The sequence below is a fragment of the Gastrolobium bilobum genome, unplaced genomic scaffold (genome assembly GCF_033153095.1).
Source record: "Gastrolobium bilobum isolate Gb01-03AN ecotype WA unplaced genomic scaffold, APGP_CSIRO_Gbil_v1 utg714, whole genome shotgun sequence".
Taxonomy (NCBI): Eukaryota; Viridiplantae; Streptophyta; class Magnoliopsida; order Fabales; family Fabaceae; genus Gastrolobium; species Gastrolobium bilobum.
Window position 1 is genome coordinate 124297 of NW_026899261.1, and position 26088 is coordinate 150384.

The 26088-nt window shown below is 29.6% G+C and overlaps 2 protein-coding genes across 2 annotated transcripts; both read right to left on the reverse strand.

Moving 5' to 3' along the window:
• Positions 1-3821: 3821 nt before the first annotated feature.
• On the reverse strand, positions 3822-4389 carry LOC133288928 (ATP synthase epsilon chain, chloroplastic). The gene has a single exon (XM_061486771.1). The coding sequence runs from the start codon at positions 4258-4260 to the stop codon at positions 3859-3861; it is 402 nt and encodes a 133-aa protein (XP_061342755.1). The 5' UTR covers positions 4261-4389; the 3' UTR covers positions 3822-3858.
• A 7598-nt stretch (positions 4390-11987) lies between these two features.
• Positions 11988-12550, reverse strand: LOC133288873 (catalase-4-like). Its single transcript, XM_061486695.1, has 3 exons — positions 12491-12550; positions 12318-12414; positions 11988-12202 (listed from the first exon to the last, which is right to left on the reverse strand). Exons 1-3 carry the CDS (start codon positions 12503-12505, stop codon positions 11988-11990), a joined length of 327 nt encoding a protein of 108 aa, XP_061342679.1. The 5' UTR covers positions 12506-12550.
• Positions 12551-26088: the final 13538 nt, after the last annotated feature.

Here is a 26088-nt window from a genome sequence, read left to right on the forward strand (position 1 = left end):
TAATGTTGCATCCGTCCTGTATTAAAAACAAAAAAATGCTGCATCCGTCCAAATTGATGACTTAGGGTCTGTTTGATTAGTGTTTTAGAAAATAGTTTTTTGTTTTGTTTTGAAAATTAGAAGAAAAAATTATTTGATAAAAGTGTTTCCTCAAAATAGATTTAAAAACAATCACCGGTTTTCAGTTTTTAGAACAAAAATCTCAGAACACCTTTGAGTTGTTTTCGTTTTGATTTTTGCATTTTTTGTTTTGAGAATTATGAAAATACAGAGAACACTCTGTTTTCATTAATGGCAATAGTGTAAATACTAATATATTATTATAAGTCATTTACAATTTCAATTTTTTTCCCTTCTTCTTCATTCTTTGCACCTCTAATTTTCCTCTCAATCCCTCTGTCTCTCTCCTGTTATCATTATCCTCTTCAATCAATATTCACGGAGAAAGAAGGAAAATAATTCCTTGTTCGTTTGAAAGTAGATTTTGCAATATATCTGAGTTTTCAATATATCTAAACAATCAGCACTGTTCTAAAGGAACAACATTCTTCTCTGAGGAAAGTTACTTAAGCACTTGACTGACGTGGTTTTCAAGGATCAAACAGTTTGGATGAGCAGATTCCGAAGAGATTCACCAATGATTGAATCCCAGCTTTTGGGTTTTTCAAGTGGGCAAAAGCGCAAATGGGATATGAGCATTCTCCTGAACTGTACAACTTGATGGTTAACATATTGAGAAAATCCAATAATTTTGGTAGGACTTCAAGTGGGTAATAACCACATACATATAAGTTCATTCAATTTTTATTTTATTTTTATGTTTAATAAGTCAATAGCATAATAATTAACTTTCATTTGATTAAAAATTATTTTAAATAACAATTGAAAATTTTATTTTGTTTTCATTAGTTTGCAACGTGATTTACTTTAATCTTAAAAAATAATTATAATATGATTTGTCATGGTGTTAAAAATATATTTAAAATTTTACATATAGTTAAAAAAAACTACAAAATGAAGTTGAAAATAATCAAACGAGTTTTCTGTTTTCTAATTTTGAAAATATGTTTCCAAAAAAAAATTATCAAGCAAATTTTTTTTTTTTTTTTTAAGTTTTAAAACTCTTTTAAAAACAATTTTATCAAGCGAATTTTTTCCTTCTTTTTTCTTTCAAATATATTATACATGCATTTACACATATCTTGTACTTTTTCAAAGATAAAATTAAGATATATGTACTTTTACAATGCTACTATTATTTATATGCGTATTATCTCACGTTTATATAATTTTTAATTAATTATATGGTTTTACAATTATTTAGACATATATTTTATATATTCTATTTACTTACATAATTAAATTTAGGAAAAATTTCACTTTTACCGTATGTGGTTGCATAATATATCATTTTATCCACCATGATTTCAATCAGTGTTATCAAATTCGAATCGGTTTACGACTTGGTCGGGTATTAAGTCAATTCGTTGCTGGTTCAACCAATGAGTTACTGGTTCAATTACTTAAATGAATATATAAAAAAATATAATAAATTAAAATTATAAGAATTATAACTAATAAATAGAGTTAGTTTACTGACAAGTGTTGTAATATGATCCACATGGTAGATTCAAATCTCATTAATGGTATTTTTCAAGTATTTTGTCCAAAATTTTACAAGACCTAGTTCAGGATCGATTTACCAATTTTATATTAGGTCAAGTGCATAACCAGTCCAATGCCTAAACTGCATTGGTCAGGGGTCCGACTTATAAGTCAACAGGTCACTTTGACCGGGTCATGTCGGTTTTTATAACACAGGTTTTAATCTTTCACTTACACCATTGTAGTTACAAGATATATCACTTAAACCATTTGTCGACCTATTCATATAAAACTCTTTTTTTATTTTTATTTTGATCTTATATAATTATAATATTGCCAATGAAAATTACAATAAAATTAAGTATTTAAGATTAAATTAAAAATTATTTATTTTGAAAGTATTTTAAAAACCATCTTAAATTTTTTTTTATTTATTAAGGAAAAAATCTTTAAAACTAAAAATATTATTTGAGATAAATTAAAGAAGAATTATATTAAAAATTCATTTATTTAAATGTATTTTCATTGATAATATTATAATGATGTCAAATAAAAATTAAAATACAATAAAATAATATTTGCCTTAAATTTATTTTTATGATAAAAATAAAGAAATTTTTTAAAAATTATTTTAATTTATTTCTCGTAAATACATTTTTAAGATAATAGGCTTTTGATTCTCTTAAATAATATTTTTAATTTTTAAATAAATTATTAAATTTACCATAACTTTTGAACAAATAATTTCTAATTAATTTTGTTATACTTTTAATTGATACTATTATACTAATATAGAATAAAAATTAGAAAAATAAATTTTACCCTATATTTTTAATCAATTTTACATCATTTATGATTTTGTAACTACTATACTAGTGGAGCATCAATTCTCCATTTATGAGTGTATCTCTATATATACATTATGCTTGTATTGAAAAAATGTGAGCTGAAACAGAATCAGAATTTTACCCTGTCTGTCTGCTCTACTTTTTGTCCCCATGTCTCTCATTAGTCTCTTTTCCTCTATTTTATAACAAATTATCAAGGCACGGTAGTCTAGTCTATATAGCCTTTCTCCCTGAAGGCTTCTCTACCCGTACACCTTGTCACTCTTGCTCCATCTTAGTCTTTCTGTTGATGTATACCCATAGGCGGATCCACATACAAGAGAAGGGGGTAAGTGCCCACCCTTGAAATTTGATGTAGAAATACAAAAATATCTTTATCTTAAAATTCAAGTTTTTCCAATTTAATTTCGGGGTAGGATATTATAACAACCAATTAGGGTTACTACCAATATTACTACTAATCAATTTCACTGTTAGATCAATTATGTTGATCCAATGGTTATATTTATTTTCATCTTTGTATGGTTATGATTCCCCATATTTAATACTTTATATTTATTTTCAACTTTGTACCTACCCCTTTAATTTTCCTCCTTCTATTTTATTTTTTCGTGATTTTTTCTCTCCTCCACCTTCATTATTTAAACTTAACAGCGGAAAACTCTATTACAGACCCATCATTTGCATCTAGATACTGATTCATCTTCTCTCAAACCTCAATCTCCATTATTGGAAGATGGAATATTTGCTTCTTCCTCCATCATCGATCCAGTTGAGTCGCAATCCGTCAAATATCTAGATCTAAACCAGACCCATACAGTCGGCAGCTGCTCGCAAGTCACAGTTCAGACCAGAACTAGATCTATATGTACTTGAACTTAGTGCCCACCCTTCGTTAATTTTTTGGATCCGCTACGGTATACAGTATACCATAAATTTATTTTTCTCATCAATCAATCATTTGAGAAGAGATCTTTGATTTAAAAAATAAAATAAAATGGCTGACGACAGCACAACCACCTGCATCGACATCCTCCATTCCATCATCCTCACTCCTCTTGGGGTTTTCCTCAAGTATGGTTTTCAAGTGGAGTTCTGGATCTGTTTGGTGCTGATAAGCGGTGTGCGATGGAGAAGAGTTGATGCAGGCCTGTCTGTTGAAGAGCTCGACTGGGGATGGCGATCGGTACAAAATATGACCATTGGAGACTGCAGTAGCGGTGGACATATTATCACATAAGTTGTTCCTCATCGATTCCGGTATCTAATAAGTTTTTCGACCCACCTTGTTTTGTTTACTTATTCTTCTTTTTTATCTTTTCTCACCCTTCTTCTTTTTTTTTTGTTCCTTTTAAATTTTAACTTTTTAATTTAGAATTTGTAATTATTAGGACACACCAACTTGTTACGAAATCATATTGATAGCCTCTACTCGTGTTCTAGCTCGTCGGAGAACTAGATTTGCCTCAATTGTTTGTCTCTTGCCCTTAGCCTTATTCAAGTTAGCTTCTGCTAGTTCAAGAGTTTGTTGTGCTTCTTGCGGATCAATGTCACTACCCCTCTCTGCATCATTTACTAAAACAATGATTTCATTATTGCCTATTCTAGCAAAACCTCCCATTAGAGCCATTGTTAACCATCGGTCGTTAAGGCGGATTCTCAAAATACCTATATCTATAGCTGTGGCAATAGGTGCATGATTTGGTAATACTCCAATTTGTCCACTATTAGTAGATAAAATAATTTCCCTCACTTCTGAATCCCAAACAATTCGATTGGGGGTTAATACACAAAGATTTAAAGTCATTTCTTCAATTTGCTCTCCATTTCTAAGTTCGTAGCCTTCGCAGTAGCTTCATCAATATTACCTACCAAATAAAAGGATTGTTCGGGAAGACCATCTAATTCTCCAGAAAGAATCAATTTAAACCCTCTAATTGTTTTTGCTAGACCAACATATTTCCCCGACGAACCTGTAAATACTTCTGCTACGAAAAACGGCTGTGATAAGAAATGCTCTATTTTTCGTGCATGTTTTGGCTCATTAAATATAAAATTATTATTTTATACAAAAAAATATAAAATTATTATATATTGAAAAAAAATATCTATCATTTTAAACGACAAACAGTTAACCCTTATATATTATGGGTTTTATAAGAGTTATGTTGCAGGAAAAATGACTGCGTAATGTTATAGAGATTCCTTTTGTGTACCGTAATTTTTTTTTCTTTTTTCTTCAAAAAGTGTGGGCCCCACAAGATGTTGTGTGTGTAAGAAAGTTTGTTGTGTCATGTTAAATGACAAATGCAAACCCCATATATTATACATCTTTACTAATATATTAAGAGAAAAATGTGTATAAAGGATGTAAAATTATGTCATTTTAAGTGAGAGAAAGAGATAGATAAAGGAGAAGAGAGAGTGGACAAAAAAATATAAAGATGTGAGTTCCACTTCTTTGTGAGAGTGAAAAAATATAAGTTGTGTTATTTAAAATGACAAACACTTTTTCCATATATTAAAAGATTATAAGTTAAATTTAATGGGGTTCATTTCCCTGAAATGGCCTGCAACGGTAAATGAGCAAAGAAGTTGGGTTACTTCACTAATTGGAAGAAAGTGCTTGTTTATTTCTTCAGAACCCAACAGATGTAAGTATTTAAAGTTATGTCTCACTTGATTACTTAATTGCTGGTAGTACGCCCATGATAATTGGTTTTTACTCAAAATGACAAATGGTATTGGTACCCACTCAAGATCAATATTCCAAGAAAAGGAAATATTAGGTAAGATAATATATTTCTATTGCTTATAAATTAATATGTGGGTCTAGCCAGACTTCACGTGTCAAAGAAAATGCCAAATGCATAGATTTGCTTCCACGAGACATGTTGATTTATTTTACTAGCAACTCATTGTATAATTTGCTTCCAAATGATTGTGTTTGTGTGCAATTAAATAATTGTTTATATAGTGGGTGGAAATGTTTTGATTGCTTAATAATATGTGCAATAGTGGTATTGTAGGGACCCCACCACTTGGACTTTATGTCCAATTTTTCTTTACAGAAAGTTTTCATTGAAGTTTGTTCGATTCTTCATCATAACATTACAATCATTGTCATTTTAATTTCTTTGAATTACTTGGTTATATGTATAAATGATAATAATTCAATGACATATTTGACGAAGTGTCAAAAGATATTTGACAATATATCATCTTCCTGCTGCTCTGGAGTAGTAGTGAGTATCTCATGTTTAAAAATATTCTTATTGGATATTTGAGAAATTATATAATTTTGCTTTTGAAGTAGTAGTGAATGTCTGACAACAATCCTTATTATTGATTTACGGATTTTTCAATATAGTGTTATGTCAAACATTGTAAAAACCATATTTTCACGTCCTTGAAGTGAGTGAAAATAATTATAATTTTTGATTTGTTGGTTCACAAGTATTGCTTAAAGTAAATGCCAAATTTATGAAATAATCTAGCTATTTTGAGGGTTATAAGCATAAGTTATGATATAACCTCTGAAGGAATGATAGAAAATTTAACACTAGATCAAATAATGAAAAGGAAATAAGCCAAACGAAAGTGGCTAATGAAATTCATATGGCTAATTAAATAAGGGCAAGAATGATGAATTTTGCGCCATTGAAAATACACCTACATTATATATATCCCAGAAGGATTGCTTAAAAATGAATGATTTTTTTGGCCATCATTATTATGAATATTCATGGTATTGTTCCTGAAGAACTATAACTTCATAGCATGATCTAACTGATCTAACATTTATAGCTGATCTAACATATCATCCTAGATATGACTAAATCAAGTTCTACGAACTTGATTGAAGGCTCTAGAAGAGCTTGTATTATGAAAAGTAATCAAGCAATAAGATAATATCTCCTAACAAAAGAATGCCAATGAAATAATGTTTCTTCATCATTTATATAATGATCTTAAAGTCAGATATTTATGGCAAAAAGATTATTTGATTCTGTAGAATTTTGACCAATTTCTTTGTCATTCCTTGAAGTGAACGCAATATATTTACATAATCATGAATATGGTCATGGGCATGTCTGCAACAATATTTGCAATAGCTCAATAGCTCTAGAAGAGCTGATTATTTATTTAGATGAATTAATGAATTATTCGTCCTATTATATGCCAAATGATTATGAACCTGAAGTTCACTAGCTTATATGCTTTTAAGCATACCCCCTTGAACTTGTACGTGGATGTGAACATGATGTTTCCCATATGCTCATTTTTGGTTGATTTATATATGTCCTTATGTCATCGGAAGGTTTGACATTTACACGAGTTTTTTGAGACTCAATATACAGAATCAAGTATTTGGAGCCCCTGATGGGAGACTTGTTTATATGATTCATTGATTAAATATTTAATGAAAGACATTTCCCGACATTAGGGGGAGAAAGCCAACAGCTTAATGAATCCCGAGAAATTATTTTGAATGAAAAACCAAATGAATTATTATGGCCCATGTACAAGTATAATTGAACTTGAAGTTCAAAATATCATTAGCTTGCAATCATTAGTAACAAAAATGCCATATATATTTACTGATCACAAAGGAGTGACTAAATCTCATATCCCTACAAAAGAAAAAGAGCCACTTGTAGTGGAGAATTTAATGAGATAAAAATTTGGTTGAGTCTAGATAACACCGGAAGCAATAATGAGACTAAAGACATAAATCAGCAAAAAATAAAAATAAGTCACTTATCGCGCCTCCTGAAAAGGTTAATTATGAAGAAAGCAAACCCGGTGAAATAAATGCAGGGCTGCTAATTGCAACAAATCCCGGGAATATGGAACAATCAAATCTGAATGTCGTGTGAAACGACAAAGATTTGGTTGATGTTGACATAATAGTTGCAATACACTATAGTGATATAGGAGAAAATATGATAATATCATCTGTCATCGGCGACATTATTGCCTTCTCAGTAAGTTTTACTGTCTCAAGAGATAATCTGGATCTAGAACCGTAAACCATTCAAGAATTCTAGAAGCATTCAAATGGGAATGAATGGAAGAAGACAATTAAGAATGAACAAGGGTTTTTGCAGAGATCCTACATCAATTTGATGTTTATTCTCCTGTAATGAATTCTATCATGTTCTGTTACTTGATCAGTAGTGCAACTAAGATGCATATTAAGATGCATTTACTGGACGTCGTGACTGCAAGGTCACTTGACTATGATATTTGAAAATCCCCGAAGGATTCTCTATACCTTAGGAATACTGAGAATTCCATTGAATATTATTATGAAAGTGGGGATTAGAATGAAATCATTGTTGATGATGTTTTTGCGTTCTCAGTTACTTATAAAAATTATTACATATGATTATGAGCCATATTCTATTATTGAATGTCATCAAAGGCAAGATTAGGCTAAATGGGAGGAAGCATTCAAGGTTGAATTAGCTTCCTTAGCCAAACAAGAAGTTTTTGGGCTCATAACTTGAATCCTCGACATTGTAAAGCTTGTTGGATATAAATGGGTATTTGTCTGAAAACGAAATGTGAAAATGAGGTTGAGATATAAAGTTCGACTCATCACCCAAGGGTTCTCTCAAAGACTTGAGATTGATTATGAAGAGACATATTCACCTATAATGGATATGATTACATTTCATTTTCTAATTTGCCTAATAGTCTCTGAAAGACTGGAAATACGTCTTATGAACGTTTTGATGACACACATATATATATGGCTTATTTGATGGTGATATTTAGGGGTGGTGAATGAATCAGGGGCCTTTGACCCGGCTCGTGAAGGCATGAGCTTACATGTCTAAAATTGATTGTTAGAACCAGGCTTAGACTTACATAAAAGCTCATTTAATAAAAACGCATCAGTGTCCAATTCAAAAGCTTGACCTTAGAGCCTCTTAGGCTAACCTAGTATACTAACTTTTATTTTTATTTCATATTTTTTATACTACTGATAATAGCCCTCTTCTCTCCTCAATCCATTTCACCCCATTTTATTGGTTAAACAAACTTTTTGAATGATTTTATTCTATATTATGTTGTTTGGATATACATTGAATTTATGAATCTTTATGAAATTATTAGTGTTGTTGATCGTATATTCTGTTTAGATAAATTTTTATTGTCTTATTTATTTTTAACAGGCTAAACCAGGCTTTTATTTTTTGTAAATAAGTCAGGCCACAGGCCGATAACTATGTTCATAACAGGTAACAAGTTAGGCCAGACTGACACATTTAAACACATGCTTAGCTTTTTAAGATCAAAGCTCAACCCATTAACACCCTTAGTGATATTTATATGAAAATTCTTGAAGGATTTCCTATATAACATGTGGAAAATAATGAAATTCGCAACATATTTAACATCGAGCCGCAAAGATCATTAAATGATGGTCTTAAACATATTATTATCTTGGCTTGCAGATCAAACGTTGAGCATTTTCCAAAATTGGTTATTTCACCAGTGTTTCTATATAAATGACCTAATGACGATCCATTCACTAGAAGTGAATACAGATCCATTTAGACCAAAAGAAAATAACGAGAAAGGATTGGGACGTGAAACTCCTAATCTAAAATGTCATAACAACACTATACTTTGCAAATTGCAATCAGGCCTAATATTGCATTTGCAGTGAAAGTTCTAACTAGACATAGTGTTTTCTTTTATTAAATTGGAATTACGTTAATCATATTTTGGTTATCTTCAAGGATCCATCCATGATGTGAAGATTCTACATTGGTGAAATATTTTGGTGTTGACTATATAATCACAGATTAGAGATGCATCTCTCTGTTGAAGTACCACAATGTTATGAAAGGCTGTAAAGTTAAGCCTAGTCGCTACTTCCTTGATAGATTGTAGGGAGAGCGAATAAATTATGACCCTGAAGGATAGATCCCTGAAGGTTTATTACTATACTCTTTTCCTTTGTTAATTTTTTTTCCAACAGGTTTTTCTTAGCTACAAATTTTTAATGATGTAGTTTATGTAATGATTTGGTAGCGCATGTCATATACTCTTTTTTCTTCGCTAGTTTTTTCCCACTAGATTTTTCTAGCAAGGTTTAACGAGGCATGAATATTAGTGTAGCGATGTCCATAGGAAATGTTATAAATTGATATAATTACAATTTACTATGGAGAAGATTATGAAATTGCTATTATGGAAAATTGTAACTATTACTCCACTGCCTTAGCTCCAACAGTAGTTATATGGCTTAATTGAGGGGGAGTTATACACACTGTACTCTTTTTTCCTTTACCAAGTTTTTATCCCACTAAATTTTTCTTGGAACGGTTTTTAACGAGGTAGTCTATGTTAACGTATAACAAGAGCTTGTTTATTAATATTGTACTCATTTTACTTCGCTAAGCTTTTATCTCACTGGATTTTTCTTAGCAAGGTTTTAATGAGGCATATCCATAGTGTATAGTCATCCAAGCGGGCGTATTGTAAAATATGAATGACGTTACCGTTGGCACTAATGATGCAGTTGTGGATGGTGTTACCGTTGGCATTAACGACACAATTATCTCTCACTTATAATTTTGTAACCACTACACTAGTGGAGCATCAATTCCCTATTCATGGTTATATCTCTATATATACATGATGCTTGTATTGGAAAATATGAGCTGAATAAGAATCAGAATTCTACCCTATTTGTCTACTCTACTCTTTGTCTCTATGTCTCTCTTCAGAAATTTTTCCTCTATTATATATATTTAGAGTAAACACCCTTTTTGGTCCCTGGCAATATCCACGAAATTCTTTTTAGTCCCTGGCAATAAAAAAGGACCAAATTGGTCCCTAAAATTATGAAAAAGGGCCACGTTAGTCCTTCTGTCAACTCCTCCGTCACGGTCAAACTAACGGTGCCCATGTGGCACGTTAGTCTGCTGACGCGGACTGGACGTTGAAGAAGAGACGACGTCGTTTAGGTATCTTTTAATTTATTTATTTTTTCTTTCTTCTTCTTCTTCTTCTTTCTTTCACCCATTTCCTGGTTTCTGAAGGATATTTACTTTTTTTTTTCCTTTCTTTCTTCTTCTTCTTTCTTTCACCACTGCAGTGACCGCATTTTCACCATAAAATTCATCTCTATCTTCTCTGCAGAGCCACGAAGAAGCCATGGATCCCTACAAGGTAACCTTCTTCGCTTTTCTTTCACATTAGATTCCTCAAATATCAAACATCTCCTTAAACCCTCTTCTGCTTTGAAGCTTTACTTTTTCGAAGCAGTAGTCCTGATCTACATACATTCCCATGCTTTTCCATTCCATTGCTCTTCTATGCTATGCTATGCATGATGCATCCCTTACGCTCCAACACCGACTTGCATTACATGCATCATCCCCCAACGACAACGACGTCGTCGTTCAGGTCCCTCCCCAGCTTCATCAATCAGCTAAACGACACTACAACCGTAAGAGGAAACGAAATATATGGCCTTCTCTATAAATGGGTCAATTACGCCCGAGGGTGGCGCCCTCGTTGGTTCATCCTCCACGACGGCGTTCTCTCTTATTACAACCGCGAAATCGTCACTCCGCCTCCAAGGTCATCGGCTTCCGCCACATCGACGTTGCCACACATAGCGATTCTACTCTCACCCACCGCAAACCCCTCGGCCAAGTCCACCTCATGGTTAATTTCACCTTTTGATTAATTCTTCTCCATTTTTTTTCTTCTTCTACCTAAGCATTATTGTATTATCATACAGTACTAATTAAACTTCATGCACGTGATCATTATTGTTTCGTTTCGTTTCGTTTGGTGTTATATATAGGTGTGTTCCGTACGAGAGCACAAGTCAAATGAGAAGAGGTTCTGTGTGTATACCGGAATGAAGAAGAGGCTCCATTTGAGGGCAGAGACCAAGGAGGATAGGAACACATGGGTGGAGGCCATGCTCTCCGTCAAGGACGTGTTTCCTCGTACGTCCAACTCCATTGCAGAGTCAATCTCAGAAGCAGAGTCAATGGTGATTTCCACACACAGGTTGAGGCAACGTTTGTTAGAAGAGGGTGTGAGCGAAGCTACTATTCAGGAAAGTGAGAACATCATGAGAAGCGAGATATCTCACGTTCTCAGCCACAACCACTTCAATCTAAACCTAATTGACACGGTACATAAATGCACGCACTTTATTAATTAATACAATATGATAATTGATAATTGATATATGATAACCATCAATGTGCTAGCTAATTGTATTCAATTCATGCAACTCTGTTTTCTAGACAGAGAGGGTTGATCAGGTTGAAAGCCAAAGGCAACAATATTTAAAGGATGATGGAGATTCCTTTATTTCAATGCTTGAGAATGATAGTGGTATGTGGAAAGTTAAACCTTTTAATTAGAATCCATTTTTTTAACACATTTTAATTTTAATTTTTTTAACTGTTATCGTATTTCGAACAATGTACGATTCTAGAAATGAGTTGGCTTATAACTATGTTGTGACTTGATGACTGCACAACAACCTCATCTGGCGATATTGGTGATGATGATGAGCGTGGGGAGATTGAAAGCAAACAGGATATCCCATTGCCATCTATTACCCTTTGAAATGTCATGTGTGACTTCAAAGAAACCTTTTGCACTAGCTCCTATGGCATGAACAACACGTTCTGGGATCCTTTCCCTATCAAAGTTTGCAAGCTTCTCCACTAGATGATAATCCTCCAGAAGAATTGGACCTGCCAAAACAAAAAACAAAAAAAATCATTTCTCCAAATTCACAACCACAAAATCAAAATCAAAAATCAATTTACTCTGTTTCAAAATTTTCAATAGCATATAGATAATTGATACCTCGAGATCCAACGGATAGCGATGAGTTATTGTTCCAAACAGGAGCACCAGAATTAGTGGTCCAGAACGGAGAATTGAACGCGCTTGATGGACAGTGCTGCATCAGGAATCAGTTAAAATCTTAATAAGTGAAAGCAAACAAAAATCTACCCAATTAACGAACAGAAAGTTACCTTGTAGGGATCCATGGCTTCTTCGTGGCTCTGCAGAGAAGATAGAGATGAATTTTGTGGTGAAAATGCGGTCACTGCAGTGGTGAAAGAAAGAAGAAGAAGAAAGAAAGGAAAAAAGAGAGAGTAAATATCCTTCAGAAACTAGGAAATGGGTGAAAGAAAGAAGAAGAAGAAGAAAGAAAGAAAAAAAATTAAAAGATACCTAAACGACGTCGTCTCTCCTTCCAGGCTGTCCAACGTCCAAGCCGCGTCATCACACTAACGTGCCACGTGGGTACCGTTAGTTTGACCGTTACAGTGGAGTTCACAGAAAGACTAACGTGGCCCTTTTTTTGTTATTTTAGGGACCAATTTAGTCATTTTTTATTGTTAGGGACTAAAAAGGACTTCGTAGATATTGTCAGGGACTAAAAAGGGTGTTTACTCATATATTTAAGGATGATAGTTTCTCGTGTCATATGAGATAAAGTTATTTCTTATAATCTTAAAATAATATCATTTTGAAGTTAAAGATTAAAAATAAAGAATATTTTAGTAAAATTTAAGGTACAAGAAGGAATGTAAATTTTCTAAAGTACCTTTTATTTTTAGTACTAAATCCCAAAACCATACATTTTCGGTTGTAGAAAATAATGTTATCTCCTGTCACAAGAAAAATATTATATATATATATATATATATATATATATATATATATATATATATATATATATATTTATAGGGTTTTATAAGAGTTATGTTGTAGGAAAAGTGATTGCGAATTTATAGCGATTCGTTTTGCGTGCTGTAGTGTTTTTTTTCTTTCAAAAAGTGTGGACCCCACAAAATATTGCGTGTGTAGAAAATTTTGTTATGTCGTGTTAAATGACAAATGCAAATATATATATATATATATATATATATATATATATATATATATATATAAAAGGTGAGAGTATAAGAGGTGATGAGGAATTAATTTTAACAATTCAATCTTATATGAATAGTTTGAAGTAATTTTTTATTTTGGTAAACAGTTTGAAGTAATTTTATTTATATCTAATCTTAACACGTGTACGATTATAAAAGTAAAATTAAATCTTCTCACTTTTGTGTGTCTGTGTAAAAAAACATCAAACACGATGGTGTTGAATTATCCTTTACTTGAAATTTTATTTGTTTATTATTTAATATGATGCTGCGTATTTCATCATTCTAAATGTTTTCCTTAAAAAATTACACATTAAACGTTTTAGCATATTTTAGTGTAGAAATTATTAAATAAAAGGTAATTAATATAATTGATAACAATGTCATATCTTCTTCTTTTATTAAAATCAATAATCCTAGGTTATTAAAATTGTTTTTTAAAATTTATTTATTAATTATTTTGTGCTGTATTTTTTTATGATTTTTTTAATCAATTGATAAGTTATATATTAAATATTTCAACAATTTTAATCTACAATTTAATCATTAAATATTAATTAATATTATTAATGAAAATTTTATATTAAATTTAATTTTACAATTCAGTTTGATTTTGATAAGAAATTTTTATTAAATAACAATTAACATAATTGATCAATAATTTAATTTTATTCTGTATGTCGGATTTTGTTTTTAGTTAAAATATTTGTTTTGATTTTTTTATTTTCTTTATTTATTTTATCCTTTTTTATTTTTTATTAAATAAATAAGTTCATATATTGAATACTTGAACAAATTTTATCTATAATTTAATTATAAAAAATTAATGACTAAATTTTCTCTCTTTATTAAAATTGAATTCAAGTGTTTTCTTTCTTCTTTGAATTTAGTAATATTAAATTATTAAAATACTATTATTACTTATTATTTTATTATTATTTTTGTTCAAAACAAAGATGTAAAAACTGTAATAGAGAGTTTAACAATCTTGAAAATTCGAAAGAACTTCACATGATTAATAGGAAATGCAGTTCTGCAGACACGTCAAAAGAACTATCAATTAATTCACGAGGCGAAGCATACGAGAACGTAAAAGTCTGAAAGATACGGATGCTGCGTAAACGTCAAGGTCTAATTTGATGGCTGAACTTCGTTGCAACGTTTTTGACATGACGAGTAGTTTTTTCACATATATATATATATATATATATATGAGATTTACTAATTTCATCTTACATGAGATAGTACTTTCATGTATGGGTGGCAAAATAGGTTCTGACCTGCGGGTTGACGCGTGACACGACCTGTCAAAATGTGTGTCGTGTCAACCCGCGGGTCACTAGGATCGTGTACGAGTTTAAAAAAATTGACACGTTTTTATTCGGCTCGGGTCACGGGTTAACCCGCGGATTCGCGTGTCAACTCATATAGTGGATATTTTGATAATTTTTTTATTTTTGGATATAATATTTTGGTCATTTTCATTGAAAAGTGTAAAAACTTTCTTTAGGATAAGGTTATTATTACTTGTCTATTTTTGGTTGTTTTTAATTTATTTAAAAAAAATTATTTTTTTTGTTTTTTTATTAATTTCAAATTTTGCGTGTCGTGTCGACCCATGACCCGCAACGGTCGTGTCAGGGTACATATTTTTTGACCCGTTAACAATGCGTGTCGTTTACGGGTCGTGTCGTTTCGTGTACGTGTCAAACGCGTGCCGTGTCGGGTTGACCCGTATTGTCACCCCTACTCTCATGTGGGTGATACAAATATGTGGGGTTCACAATTTAAAAAGAAAAGAAAAAATTGGCACAAAATTCTATGGGTGTATGACATGAGATATGTATCTTATGTAGCATGAGACTATCATTTGTATATATATATATATATATATATATATATATATATATATATATATATGGGAAAAATGTTTCTCCAGTTACTGCAGACAAGTTATCTGCATTTTTTCCAAAACGACATCGTTGTGGTATTGAAATCTTAAAAAATTATAAATATAAAGACTGTTATAACCCTGAAATAAATTAAAATTACAAAAACAACATGATTTCCGCCTTAAAACGACGTCGTATTGGGCTTACTGCAGATAACTTATATGCAGTAACTGCAGAAAAAGCGAACCCTTTATATATATATTGAAGAAAAATCATCTCCATATATATATATATATATATATATATATATATATATATATATATATATATATATATATATATATATATATATATATATATATATATATATATATATTTTGGAGATGATTTTTCTGTCATTGAAGAAAAATCATCTCCTGTCACCTCATAATAGTTTTTTTTTTCTTTAACTTTTTTTTATGTTTTCAAAATAATGGTGGGACCCACCAGAACATTGTTTCTATGGCATGAGACAAAAAATTGCCTGTAACATAAGAAAAGATTTAGCCATATATATATATATATATATATATATGGTGGGTTTTATTAATATCATGGAATAGAAGAGAAGTTCTCTCATGTTAGAGAGACAATCATGTGTTGTGGGACCCATTCATTTATAGAAAAAGGAAAAAAAGATAAAAATGTAACACGAAAATCGATGTATGTGTAGGAGAAAAATATTATTCTACAACATAAGAGTATATTTTCTCATATATGGATTCGCTTTTACTATAGATAATTTATCTACATTAATGAGCTTAAAATGACGTCGTTTTGAAGCGGAAATCAAGGTATTTTTATAATTGTAATTTATTTCAGGGTTATAATAGTTTTTTTCATTATAATTTTTTAATATTTTTACCCAAAATGACGTCGTTTTGAGAGCGAATGTAGATAACTTATCTACATTCACTTTAGAAACATTAAAGTATATATATTATATATATAGGGTTCGCTTTTTTTACAGTCAATGTAGATAACTTATCTACAGTGAGCCCAAAATGACGTCGTTTTGAAGCGAAAATCAAGGTATTTTTGTAATTATAATTTATTTCAGGGTTATAATAGTCTTTTTTTTAATTTTTAACCCAAAATGACGTCATTTTGGGAGTGAATGTAGATAACTTATCTACATTCACTTTAGAAATATTAAAGTCATATATATATATATATATATATATATATATATATATATATGAGTTTTATGTCTCTCCTTTTGCAAGAGAGATTTTTCATTTTCCTACTGATAGAAAAAATGGTGGGACCCTTTATTTGTAAAAAAGTAGAAAAAAGCAAACACGGAATTCGAAGTTTCAGCAGGAGAGATATAAAAATTTCTGTCACCGAAGAGAATTTAAATTTTAAATCCTATAAATATATATATATATATATATATATATATATATATATATAGGAAGGTTATACTTACAACCTTTTATTTTTACAACCTCTTGCAATCATATATCATAACCGTTGATTTCCGCCAATCAACGATTGTCATTTATTATGAATTAATAATTAATTAATAAATTTAATTTGCGAAAATCATAACTGTTGATTGGCGAAAATCAACGGTTATGATATATGGTTGTAAGAGGTTGTAAAAAAAAAGGTTGTAACTGTAACCTATTCCATATATATATAGGCTTTAATGTTTAAAGTGAATGTAGATAAGTTATCTACATTCGCTGCTAAAACGATGTAGTTTTGGATTGAAAAATTAAAAATTTATAATAAAAAAAACTATTATAACCCTAAAATAAATTATAATTATAAAAATACCTTGATTTCTGCCTCAAAATAAAGTCATTTTGGTCTTAATGTAGATAAATTATCTACATTGACTGTAGAAAAAGCGAACCCATATATATATATATACTAGTATATTACCCGTGCGATGCACCGAGTAAAAAGATTAAAATTTTTGTCGTCCGTCGTGATTGGTTAATCGCACTGCAAACCTTATATTTACAAAAAATTGTGTTATTATTTTGTTCTATATTTCAGGTGAAAAAAATTACAGCATTGACATAGAGCTTTACAAATATCAACAACAAACAAAAATCTGCTATTCAGAGGGATAAATAATTTTGCATACAACTATATCATAATACACCATAATACGTTATAATACACCATGTTAACATGAGAAAGGGATATAAAAAGAAAAATGCGTACAAATCATTGCTAACTATAACATTCATCAACAAAATCAAGGTAAAAATAACACCAAGCAAATATGGATTTAAAATATCAGCTTTTACCTATAATATGAAAACGCTATTCATTCAGTGTCATTTCATAGCAATCATTGGAGGTATGAGTTCAACACTTACTAAATATGTCATTTCTTGTGTGATTTTCGTTCCTTGTGCCTACGATACAGAAGGAAAAAACTCATTAAATAAGTAACACTAATATGTTAACACCCAAAAGTCATAGTATCAGCAAAAAAAAAAAATGGATTAAATTTTTTAAGGACCAAAAAAAATGTTGTCTGAACGGGATTTGAATGCAACTTAATCAAATAAGCATGTATAAGTCATATTTTTTGCTTATATTGCAACAAATGCATATGAACAGAATCAAAGCAACTACACTAATCTTTGAGATAGACTATCATTTATTGTAATCACATTTAAAAAAAAATAATAAATAATTATTATTTGCAAGGATTCGTGTCGTTAGTATTTGGAATTCTACAAATTTGTATTTACAAAAATTAAAATCAGATTTAGGAATTTAATTATAAAAGAAAAATGATGAAATTTTAATGTAATTATAAAAATGTGTTTGTGGGTCGGCCCTCCGGGCCGAGTCCAGTTTGTCACCTCTAACTATCAGCATGTAATAGGTTTTTATATTTATCAATAAAAAAAGATTTGTATAGTTGCGTCTAGGTTTTTATATTTTATCCCGGAGATGAACTTTCATTTACTACAATAAGATTTATAAAATAATAATAAATAATTTTTTTGCGAGGATTTGTGTCGATAGTCTTTGGAATTTCACAAATTTATATTTACAAAAATTGAAATCAGATTTAGAAATTTAATTATAAAAGAAGAAGGATAAAATTTCAGTTGAATTATAAAAATATATTAGCGGGCCAGCCCTCCGGGCCGAGCCCAATTTTTCACCTCTAACTATCAGCATTTTATACTTGCAATTTTTTTTTTGCAAGGATTAGTGTCGTTAGTCTTTGAAATTTCACAAATTTGTATTTACAAAAATTGAAATCAGATTTAGTAATTTAATTATAAAAGAAGGAAGATAAAATTTCAATTGAATTATAAAAATATATTGGCGGGCCGGTCCTCCGGGCCGAGCCCAGTTTTCCACCTTTAACTGTCAGCATTTCAGGAAATAATTATTTTTTGCAAGTATTTGTGTTAATTATACTATTGCAATAAAAAAACTGAAATTTTGTTTATAAAAAATATGAAAGTTTAATTTCTTTCTTATGTTCTAAATTAAAATTTTAGTTTTTATAGTTCTTAAATTTTAATAATTTTTTTTTACAGAATGACAGACGTCATCTTTTATTTAAATTTAAAATTTAAAACTTTTTATAATAATCACATTTTTTTAAATATAATTTTTTCTATTTTAATTTATGATTTTTATTTTTTTTAATTGGTTATACATGTATATTTAAAATTTTTATGTTAAATATTTTTAAAAAAAAATACATGTATATTATTTTAATTGGTTATACATGTATATTTAAAAATTTTATGTTAAAATTTTAATTTATTTTTTGTAAAGTATAAATTATGCCATTTCTTATTTTTTCTTTTAAATTTTAAATTTTAAATACTTTTTATCCACTATAAATGTTTTTTTTTATAATTTTAAATATTTTATTGTTTAATCTATAATTTTATATTAAATTCAAATTTATTATATATATCTTTTTCCACTGTATAAATATTAAATGCTGAATTCTTTTCCCACATATCAAGTTCACATAATTTTTCATTTAATTTATTTTCAAATTTCAAATTTATTTTACAAATAAATAATTTTGTTATTTTACAATTTTTTTAATGTTTTGTTTTTTTATTCAGCATTAATAGGGCTAACAATTATCCATGTAAAAAATAGTGGATATACAACAAAAGAAAAGTATAGGTCTTTTTTACTCATAATATACAATAACAAAAAAGTAGTGGGACATTAAATGAGTTGTCTGCCACAATAAATGACTAACTTAATTTTCCATTGATTTTTAAAATAAATAATTATTTATTTAATTTTTTTATTTCCAAATCCTTTTCCACCATTCCAATTTGAAATTTAAAATTGAAATCCAAAATTTGAAATCAATTCAGAATTTGAATTTCAAAAGAGTGAGCGATTCCAATATAGAAAGCATTTAAAAGGGCTGAGTAATTCAAATGTACAAATCAGTGGGACATTGAATGAGTTGTCTACCACCATAAATGATTAACTTAATTTTCCATTATTTTTAATTTAGATTTTTAAAAGAAATTATTATTTATTTAATTTTTTATTTCCAAATCCTTTCCCACCATTCCAATTTGAAATTTAAAATTGAAAACCAAAATTCAAAATCAATTCAGAATTCGAATTTCAAAAGAGTGAGCAATTCCAATGTAGAAAGCATTTAAAAGAGTTGAGTAATTTCAATGTACAAATCGGTGGGACATTGAATGAGTTGTCTGTCACCATAAATGATTAACTTAATTTTTCATTGATTTTTTGAAAAGAAATTATTAATTATTTAATTTTTTATTTCCAAATCCTTTCCCGCAATTACAATTTGAAATTTAAAATTGAAATCCAAAATTTGAAATCAATTCAGAATTTGAATTTCAAAATAGTGAGCAATTCCAATGTAGAAAGCATCTAAAAGAGCTGAGTAATTCCAATGTACAAATCAGTGGGACATTGAATGAGTTGTCTACCACCATAAATGATTAACTTAAGTTTTCATTGATTTTTATTTTGATTTTTAAAAGAAATTATTATCTATTTAATTTTTTATTTCCAAATCCTTTCCCACCATTACAATTTGAAATTTAAAATTGAAATCCAAAATTTGAAATCAATTTAGAATTCGAATTTCAAAAAAGTGAACAATTCTAATGTAGAAAGCATTTAAAAGATCTGAGTAATTCCAATGTACAAATCAGTGGGACATTAAATGAGTTGTCTGCCACCATAAATGATTAACTTAATTTTCCATTAATTTTTTATTTCAATTTTTAAAAGAAATTATTATTTAATTTTTTATTTCCAAATCCTTTCCCATGCAACAAAATCCCAAGATTCATAATAATTGTATTTTAATAAAATCATTTCTGTTTTCAGTTTCAACAAAAATTGAAAAAGCTTGAAAACTTTTACCTTCTTCTGATATTGAATGCCACCCAAAACTCTCCAAATCTTTTCCCACCATCCATATTTTAAATTCAAAATTTGAAACCATTTTAAAATTCGAATTTTAGATCAGATGAGCAATAAGAAATTAAAACAGCTGAGTCATTCAATTTCAAAATTTGAATTTTTAGATTAGATGAGCAATTAAAACAGCTGAGTCATTCCATTTCAAAATTTAAATTTTAGATTTCCAATGTAAAAAGCAATTAAATCAGATGTCCAATTCCAATGGGACATTCAATGACTTGTCTGCCACCACAAATGATTAACTTAATTTTCCATTGATTTTTTATTTCAATTTTTAAAAGAAATTATTATTTAATTTTTTATTTCCAAATCCTTTCCCATGCAACAAAATCCCAAGATTCATAATAATTGTATTTTAATAAAATCATTTCTGTTTTCAGTTTCAACAAAAATTGAAAAAGCTTGAAAACTTTTACCTTCTTTTGATATTGAATGCCACCCAAAACTCTCCAAATCTTTTCCCACCATCCATATTTTAAATTCAAAATTTGAAACCATTTTAAAATTCGAATTTTAGATCAGATGAGCAATAAGAAATTAAAACAGCTGAGTCATTCTATTTCAAAATTTGAATTTTTAGATTAGATGAGCAATTAAAACAGCTGAGTCATTCCATTTCAAAATTTAAATTTTAGATTTCCAATGTAAAAAGCAATTAAATCAGATGTCCAATTCCAATGGGACATTCAATGACTTGTCTGCCACCACAATTGTTTTTATTTTTTAGAATTTAAAAACTGATTTTTCGATTTTTAAAAGAATTTTTTTTTCCAACTTACCAAAGAAGGAAAGTTTGCAGTTGCCATATAGTGTGAACAGAAACCCCAGAATTAAGCAGGGAGTGACACATGGCAAAAGTTTCCAACATTGAACTCTCCTTTATATATATATTTATATATATAGATATGAAAAAATATTTCTGCACTTAATGCAGATAAGTTATCTGCATTTACTTCTAAAACGACGTCGTTTTGGGATTGAAAGTAAAAAATTATAATTATAAAGACTATAATAACCCTGAAATAAATTAAATTATAAAAACACCATGATATCCGCCCCAAAACGACGTCGTATTGGGGCGAAAATCATGATTTTTTTGTAATTTAATTTATTTCAGGGTTATTATAGTTTTATAATTATATTTTTTAATCTTTCAATCTCAAAATGACATCGTTTTGAAAGTAAATGCAGATAACTTATCTGCATTAACTGTATAAATATTTCTCTCTCTCTCTCTCTCTCTACATATATATATATATATATATATATATATAGGGGCAGGACCTTTAGACACCAGTGTCAAATTTTGAAATTTGACACCAAATCCTAGCTTTTGATTTCCGCCAATCAACGTTTATCATTATTGGGAATCAAACTTATTAATTAATTATTAATTCCCAATAAATTATAACCGTTGATTGACATAAATCAACGATTAGGATTTGGTGTCAAATTTCAAAATTTAACACCTCATCTGAGAGCCGTTAGATCAAAAAAGATCGACGACTTTATATATATATATGTATATTCGAATCATGTAAACCTATGTAGCATCGATACCGACACGGGGCACGTGACACGATACGACACTCCGACACGTTAATTCTAAAAAATATTAGATTTCGACACGTTAGGACACGTTTTGATATTAAATAATATTTTTAATTTATGTAGTGAATATTTTATTTAATATTCAATAATTTAATAAAAAAATGAATCTAATCTTATAATATTCATAAATTTTGCAAAGAAACATAAGATATGCCAACTATTTATATTAAACTCAATAAAATCATAATCGTAATACAACGAATCTAATAGTTGGAACTAAAAACTCAACGCAACGCAACCTTTGAACCTTTTTTTGAATTTCTATAACGCGTGTTGGAGTGTCGGAGAGTGTCGGAGTGTCCGAGAGTGTCGGGAAATGTCGGACACGACCCATCAAGATTTTTGAAGTATCTGTGCTTCATAGATGTAAACTGTAGGATAATTAGCCCGAATCTATACTTGAATACCGAACGAATAGAGTCCTAATGAATGATATGGTATATAGGGAGTCAACGCTGTACACCCCGTTTATGCAAAGAACAAGGTGTAGCTAGTCCAATGTCCAAACTATTTTGCAAAAGCAACAAAGCCAAATCGAATTATCACGCTACTAGATAATTAAAGAAGAATACCCTATAGTTTCTTTTTTTTTTAAATTACATGTATCTTCCATGATAGGTAAAATCTGTTTGAACCTGTTATCAAAAAAAAAAAAATCTGTTTGAACCGAGAATAGTATTATTATGGCGGTACTAGCTCTCCCAAAAAAGTACTCTATAAGAGCTTTTTCATCTTTTTCAATCACCAAGCCGCATCCATCCCTTACGCTTTGTTTGGTATACCTTTTAAGAATGAAAGGAAAGGAAAGAAAAGGGTAAGGGAATACAATTCATTCCTTATTTGATGGCACTTCAAAAACGAAGAGGAAAAGATACGGAGGATAAATTTTCATAGGCCGAAGTAATTTTTGTGAATTTCATTATATATTTATGTACATTTATAATTCAATTACGTTGCTTTGCTTTATGAAACCCATTAATGGAAGGAAAGTATTACTTCTTTTTAATTGAATAATACAAAACAAAGAGTTATAACTCTTTTACTTCTCTCTTCTGTTCTTTATTTTTTTGGTAAACCTGTTCTGCTCTTTTTTATTGTATCATTTCTTGTCGTTTCTTTCTTTCACTTGGTTTCAACCTCTAATTCCAATAAAGCACCCAAAATTGTCTTGCAGGCTTGATAGCAAAATTTATGGATCATTGCATTTTGGTAAATATGTTGTGAATGATGAGAGTCCAGCTTTTATTCCATCATATCTTTGTCAGTCACTCAGAGATGCAATTCTAATTCTAAAGGATAAATATCACTAACATCAAAGTCAAGCTATCATTAGCCACCTGTTGAGATATATAAAATCACTAATGTAGTCTTACCCAACACCTTAAGTTTTTGGGTTGAATTGGTTCTTTACATGGTATCAGAGCCTTAGTGTACCGGGTTCGATCCTCACCGCCCCAACTTTCTTTCTAGTGAAATTTTTTTCTTCGTACAGATAGGTGGACCTGTGCATTGTCCACCCTTGAAGCCCAATGGGCTCTCGTGTGAGGGGGCATGTTGAGACATATAAAACCATTAATGTAGCCTCACCCAACAGCTTAAGCTTTTGGGTTGAATTGGTTCTTTACGGCACCACTCTTACAATTAATGTATATTAATTACATAAAGTTTTATTTGTTCTTTAAACACATATTATTGTGAAGTGGGTCCAGTGGAAGCTCGTGACAGGGGATCATCAGTCATCACCATTGAATTAAGACTACACCATCATATATCAAGTGAGTCTGATACCATATCTCAATCCAAAACCTTAAGACATTGGGTTCATGGACTTCACTTAGTCAATTGTCAACCAATGTAAGACTCATCACACTTGGATATTCCAACAATCTCCCCTTCAAGTGTGAAACCCACATTGATATGTTCTCCCTTAACCGAGTACCCCAGGTCCAAGTACTCAACCCACCTCTAGTCAAACACTAGGCTAGCTCAAGCCCAACCCTAACTCTCACAAATCGAGAAAATAGAAAAAAGAAAGGGAAGAGAAATTCACACAGACGTTTACCCTGGTTCACCCAATATAGGTTACGTCCAGCTTGTCTATACTATATTAACTTCACTACCGCCACTCATTACAAGTCACTCGATTTACAAGAGAATATAAATAGGATTTAGAAAATCCTAACAGCAGAAATTTATGGACCTAAACCCAAATTACTAAAAAAGAAAAGAAAATTGCAATAAATTAGAGGCCCATAATAGTACCAGACCTCTACTTAAAATAAGCGGGACCCCAGTTGGCTTTCTGTTGACTCCGCCAACAAAATTTCCCATCTGAATGCGAAGAATGAGTCATACCCAACAATTATAGCTTACAAATGTCATAGTTGAGTGGAGAATATATAATTGAGATAATAGTTGCGATAGTTAGAAGACATTAGGTTTATTAGTTGAATTAGTGGTGGACTTCGGTTAGTTAAATAGCTGCATTGGATACCAAAAAAAAAAAAAAAGCTGCATCAGATTATTATGTTATTGAGTAACACCTCACTGGATTTCATAATTCATTGTTAACAGTTATTCTTTCCTTTTGCTTTTCATTATTTAAACCATAAAATTTCAACATGGTCTAAAAATCAATAACAACACGATTAAATATTTTGAAAATTTAAACTATAATATATAAAATCGCACATAGTTTTTATATCTAAAACATCTAAAGTATATGTTAAAATTAAAATTGTAAGTATGTAAAATACAATATGAAATTGAGTATATAATTGAATAACTACAGAGAACAAATAATATACATATAAATAATTGTAAAATGATATAAACATGCAATAATACGCTAATAAACAATTGTAATTTAGTAAAAGTACATATGCTTTTTATCTTTGAAAAAGTACAAATGATACGTGCTGCAGAATATTTGAAAGACTTGTACAATTACATATAAAGTTAGTAAAATCAACATTAATTCAACATCGTCAACATTAAAGGCATTATTTATTAACATGAAACTTTCATATTTAATATTGTAAAAAATTAGATAAGAGTCTCATGATGACCATCGTCGTATTCTAGGATAGAAGTTTGACATATTTCGGCTCAATATATATACTTCTATTTTTCATACTTTTACTTTCAAAAACAAAAATAGTGCTTTTTTCTTTTTATAATTACATTCTATTTATAAACAATTGAATAATTATATTTTTTTATTTTAATAATCCTCTTAATGATTTGAAAACAAATAATTAAATGCTTTATAAGTTTTAAAAATATTATTTTTTTAATTTTGTATATCAATACTTATTATTTGAAGTAATTAAAAAAATTTATGAAAATTTAACATGAAGGTATAACATTAATAGTAAACAATATTATCTTCTTAATCTTTGACTAATTTTATTTCACTTTTTTATTACAATAATTAGCTGTTCATTAGTGTATGTTGGTTTAACTTTAACTTTTGCTGATGTAATATTTTGTGCCGATGGGTCATATTTAAGAGGAACGAGCTTCCACGATTTAAAAATTGTTGCACATATTTGTTCAAAGACTAAGGTAAGCTATCCTTTTAGTTAAATAAGAGTATTACGTAAATGTTTCCGAAAAAAAGAGTAATACGTAAATGACAATTATTTGCAAACTTAAAAGATATTTCTACCGTCAACATTCTTATCTGTTTATATATCTTCTCAAGGGATT

What these genes read in the sequence shown, in the direction of transcription:
- LOC133288928 (XM_061486771.1), bottom strand. Translation starts at nt 4,260, where the DNA reads ATGACTTTAAATCTTTGTGTATTAACCCCCAATCGAATTGTTTGGGAT.
- LOC133288873 (XM_061486695.1), bottom strand. An exon ending in GCTATCCGTTGGATCTCGAG is followed by an intron (nt 12,203 to 12,317) that starts GTATCAATTATC and finishes TTGTTTTGGCAG; the next exon opens with GTCCAATTCTTCTGGAGGAT.